The sequence below is a fragment of the Cynoglossus semilaevis genome, chromosome 17, assembly GCF_000523025.1.
Source record: "Cynoglossus semilaevis isolate Cse_v1.0 chromosome 17, Cse_v1.0, whole genome shotgun sequence".
Taxonomy (NCBI): Eukaryota; Metazoa; Chordata; class Actinopteri; order Pleuronectiformes; family Cynoglossidae; genus Cynoglossus; species Cynoglossus semilaevis.
This window is the reverse complement of record NC_024323.1, coordinates 13,974,346-13,978,945: the sequence shown is the minus strand read 5'-3', so window position 1 is coordinate 13,978,945 and position 4,600 is coordinate 13,974,346. Positions and strand designations below refer to the sequence as shown.

Here is a 4,600-nt window from a genome sequence, read left to right as displayed (position 1 = left end):
TTGTTTCCATATTTGCACTTTTTATCATGTCATCCCAGCCTACATATACTACCTCTACCCCTCGCTGCCAGCCACTTTATCCACCTTGTTTCCTTGCACATCAGCCCGTACACACTGTAAAAAATTTTATTTATTTTTTTTTATCTAAATAGTTTAATTTTATTTTTATCTTATGTGTATATATCTCTCCCTTATATGTTTACTTTGCCCACTGCGTGCACCCAAAGGGAAGCTTTAAAATCTCGTTGTACCTTGTATAATGACAATAAAGGCTTTCTATTCTATTCTATTCTATTCTATTCTATTCTATTCTATTCTATTCTATTCTATTCTATTCTATTCTATTCTATTCTATTCTATTCTATTCTATTCTATTCTATTCTATTCTATTCTATTCTATTCTATTCATGTGTCAGCATGAACCAGAAAGACCTGTTCAGTGTAGAGTTCACAGGAGGACACCAGATAACCACATTTCTTTGGAGCATTGATGAAATAAAAATTAATAATTTAATTTGTAAAGAAATACCAGACATCGGCGTCCGGTTTGTCCAGTAGATGTTTGCCATGTCATCGATGCTCTCCCAGGATTCCTTGGAGCCAATTATTCCCTTTAACTTGAGTTCCATGGCCCTGGAACAAGAGAAAAAAATCAACCAGAAGAACGAGGTGATGTGCCAGGGAGTGCGGGGGAGGAGTTGGGCGTGAAAGGCTTTCAATGGAATATGGTACATTAGACAGAAGAATATTATCAGGTTCTCAACTTTCCGAACACAAGTCTGCCACAGGAGGCACCATTAGGGATATGTGCTTCCTCTGGGAATCAAACCAAGGACTTCCTGCTTGTAAGGCAGGTGTGCTAACCGATACACAATGGAACCAATATAAGTATATAAGATAAGTAGACTTACACCAGGAATCTCTCGTGAGACAGTTCATTGGCCTTGGCTGCAGAAAGGTGGACTTCAGTTGGGAGTTGGGAAACTTCATCGAACCTGCCTCTGTGGGGCAGTCCTTCAACCAGGACGTCCCATCTGAATAACACACAAACGGACCAGTCAAGGTTTGACATCTGTAGGACTCTGAGACCGTCTTGGTTAGGTCTGACCCACTCACTGGTACAGGCTCTTCCTGAACGTCAGCTCTTTTTGCCGATGCTCCGTCAACAGATCGTGGTCTTCTTCAGAAACCTTCAAGGCTGAGAGGAAAAATGTAACGCAGAAAAGAATTCCTTCAGTGTTGCCGTGTAAAACTTATGGTTAAAAAAGCGGCTCAGACATTAGAGCACCTCCTACAGAACAGCATGGGTTCAAGTCCCTCCTTTCGGACTCTTATAACGACTGCTTATTGTTTTGGTTTTTTTTGTGGACTCCTTTGTGTCTCTGTCCCAGGTCCACACAAAAACTGCAACCAGATACTAGAGTACACACCCCAGGATACACATCATTCATGAAAGTATGTGATTTAAAAAGTACAGAGAATTTGACCGACCTCTTCCTCCTCTCAGTTCCACCTTGTCCCCCCTGCAGATCCACCTGTAACAGGGGAAGACGAGGACCTCTCCCCCCTCCGTCCTCACCACTATAGTGGAACAGTACCACTCGTCTTCTGGGAAAACCAGGAACGGATCCTTCTCCACTCTGATGAGCAGAAGTTCGCCCAGAGATGAAGTCGTTTTAACGGTGAAATCTTCTGTCTAGAAAAGGAAGGTAAACGTGGCACACAGCCACATCAACAGTCATCAACCTGCGCTGCGATGAAGCTGAGATTCAAACTGATCAGACTTACGGTCCCAGCTCTGAAGCCGAAGCAGGTTTTCAGCTCCGTCCGCTCACTCTCTCCCTCCTTTCCAATTAAAGTGAGAAAAACGTAATCGTAGGTTCCTCCGAACGACTGTTGGCCCGTGGTCACCTGCAGCTGGTACTTAAACATGATGGACAGAAAAACACTGAAACCTTTGACTGTTCAACAGGGTCTGTTTCTCCAGGACGTTCTGGTGGAACCTGAAGGCACCACAGAGATAAGAACAACTAGACAACAAGGTACAGGTGGTTTTGATAATGAACCTCACTGTCTTTTATATGTACAGCGAGGACACACCCTGTCCTATTTTCTTTATGTCCTCTAGATGGAGACCGAGGAGCATAAGTTGACTGTTTTATTAAGCGTCATCAGTGACTTAACCCTCTGTGGTCCATAAAACAGAAAAACAAAAAAAACAGGTTTTGGTCTCAGACCAGGTTTTGGTCTCAGACCAGGTTTTGGTCTCAGACCAGGTTTTGGTCTCAGACCAGGTTTTGGTCTCAGACCAGGTTTTGGTCTCAGACCAGGTTTTGGTCTCAGACCAGGTTTTGGTCTTAGACCAGGTTTTGGTCTTAGACCAGGTTTTGGTCTGATCCCACTGTGGTAGAAGACGATTTTCTTGGCTGATTTTGAAGGACTTGTTGATTCATTTCTTATTTTAAGAGGCTTCTAAGAACAATCATGACACTTTTCTTTTCACTTCTGTGCTCTTTACCAAAAGTGAAACTCTGCCACCCCCGTGTGGGGCAGAAGATGCCAAACACTCAAACAAAATGTGGTGGTATGACTTCAGTTTGGACTGATTTAAACAAGGAGCAGCGACGATCCAAACTGGATGTTTTGCAGCACTTCATTCTTCAAAACACCAAAGTTCATGCAGAGTTTCACAATAAAGAATCATGGAATTTTCCCCTGCGACAGCTCCCTACTAATGATAGGCCACCCTACAGTGAGGGGGTGGGGTGGGGGAGGGGAGGCTCACCCACTCTACATACTAAAAAAACCAGTTCAGACAAGTTCATATCAAGAGAAGTTCATTCTTCAAATGTCTTCTGTCACATGTCTTATCATGTTGCGAAAACTCAGACAAACCTGCTGCGTGTTGTACATACGTATTGTCAGTAGGGAAGTCGGATATTAACTTTTTGCCGATATCAGATATTCTGATATTGTCCAAACACTTAATTTCCGATTCCAATATCAACCGATACCAATACAGTTGGTGGCAGTGGTGGCCCCCCTCTCCTCCCCTCCCTTTCCTACCCTCCCCCCAAACTGAAATACTATTGAGCACTTGGTAATATTTATTTATTTGTCAGTACAAACCACTGTATGAGTTGCTGGCACTCATGGATTAATAAAATAAGCTACAATGCTGCCATCTACCGACTGGAGACTTGTTTATCGTTGATAATAACAGTTATTAGTGTGGGGGGGAGTGAGGAGGGGTGAGAGGAGGAGGAGGCATTTTTGGAGAAGCTGGGTTCAGAGCAATAAGTTTAGAAGGAATTACTGCAATTGTGTTTCACTAAAGGTTCTTCAGAGCACTGAGGAACCTTTAACCAAAGAAACATTGAACTGTTTTTAGAGCAAACATCATTTCCCAAAATGCAGGCATTGCGTTATTGTGTTTTCAACATCGGAGGTAAAACCAGTAACCATTTTCACAGATATTACATAATTATGCAAATATCGGACAGCCCTGATTATCAGTGATCTCTTCTGCCTTAAGTGGCAATGCTGTTCTCTATATGTGCAGGGTCCAGGTATGTGTAGGGCCTGTCCAGTCCTGAGTTCCTTGCACTTATGGCTTCACTGATGTCAGACAGCTCTGCCTGAAACTGCTCAATCATCTTTTTGACTGCAGGCTCGCTGAATCGTTCAGGGTAATGACCCAGTGGAACCTGCAAACGGCGACAAAAGAGTGGATTTTTATAGTGTAGTACAATGAGTTTTTTCCAAATATTTTATTTATAATTTGCTGTATGAAAAACAAACTTACAAAGGTTGAGTATCTCTGTGAAAGGACCCACAACATCATCACAGATTTGGCGGTATCACCACGGTTTGGAAGGGTCTCCAGAATCATCTTCATGTTTGACTGCCCCTTAGTGGTTGGAGGAGGTTTGCGCATCAGGGGTGGTGCATTGGGTAAGAAGAAGCTGTAGTCGAACTACAGTGAAACAGGCTTTAGTTTGGGTTCAGGGGTGAAATTCAAACTCCCCACAGTAACCTCACCTGTCCACTGTTGACGGCGGCGTGCTGGGCTGTGGTGGTGAAGATCGCCATGGTGATGAATCTGGTGACTTCCTCTGGAGTACTGAAGCGGTCTGGTATTCCTGTTTCAAAGGTTCTTTTTTATTTGTCTTTTCAAGGACATTTTACCACAAGTTGCTGCTAAATGAGCTGCTGACCATAGTGAAGTACACAAGTGAAGTACACAAGTGAAGTACACAAGTGTGTGTACTTCACTATGGTGCAGTCTTTTATTTTGTAGAATATTCTGGTTCTTAGAGCTTTGACTTTACTGACAGGACATGCCTGGAAGGAGGACATGCCCATAAATGTTCATATTGTTCACAGTGAAGAGGACAGGTTACGTACCTGAGGCTTTGTTTCCCAGAAAGCCATGTGTGAATATGTCGTTGATCCAGTCCTGAAGCTCAGTGTCTGCACAGACCTCACTGTCTGTTGGATAATAGTGCTCGACCACCGCTCTCACAAATCTATTAAAAAAGAAAAAAAAGAAAAAGTTGAAGTTGATCCACCCATCCATCCATCCATCCATCCATCCATC

General features: G+C 43.1%; 2 protein-coding genes across 2 annotated transcripts in view; both read right to left on the bottom strand.

The window, feature by feature from the left end:
* The window catches only part of LOC103393539 (hydroperoxide isomerase ALOXE3-like), a 5,200-nt gene extending 3,063 nt beyond the window's left edge, over positions 1 to 2,137 (bottom strand). The window contains exons 1-6 of the mRNA XM_025064540.1: positions 1,789 to 2,137; positions 1,492 to 1,696; positions 1,117 to 1,198; positions 912 to 1,034; positions 418 to 633; positions 209 to 251 (exon numbers count right to left, since the gene is read on the bottom strand). Coding sequence (XP_024920308.1) covers positions 209 to 251; positions 418 to 633; positions 912 to 1,034; positions 1,117 to 1,198; positions 1,492 to 1,696; positions 1,789 to 1,932 — 813 coding nt within the window. The 5' untranslated portion in view covers positions 1,933 to 2,137. The remainder of the gene's footprint in view (positions 1 to 208; positions 252 to 417; positions 634 to 911; positions 1,035 to 1,116; positions 1,199 to 1,491; positions 1,697 to 1,788) is intronic.
* A 967-nt stretch (positions 2,138 to 3,104) lies between these two features.
* The window catches only part of LOC103393540 (hydroperoxide isomerase ALOXE3-like), a 7,148-nt gene continuing 5,652 nt past the window's right edge, over positions 3,105 to 4,600 (bottom strand). Inside the window, exons 6-9 of the mRNA XM_025064539.1 lie at positions 4,408 to 4,582; positions 4,042 to 4,142; positions 3,806 to 3,976; positions 3,105 to 3,707 (exon numbers count right to left, since the gene is read on the bottom strand). Coding sequence (XP_024920307.1) covers positions 3,531 to 3,707; positions 3,806 to 3,976; positions 4,042 to 4,142; positions 4,408 to 4,582 — 624 coding nt within the window. The 3' untranslated portion in view covers positions 3,105 to 3,530. The remainder of the gene's footprint in view (positions 3,708 to 3,805; positions 3,977 to 4,041; positions 4,143 to 4,407; positions 4,583 to 4,600) is intronic.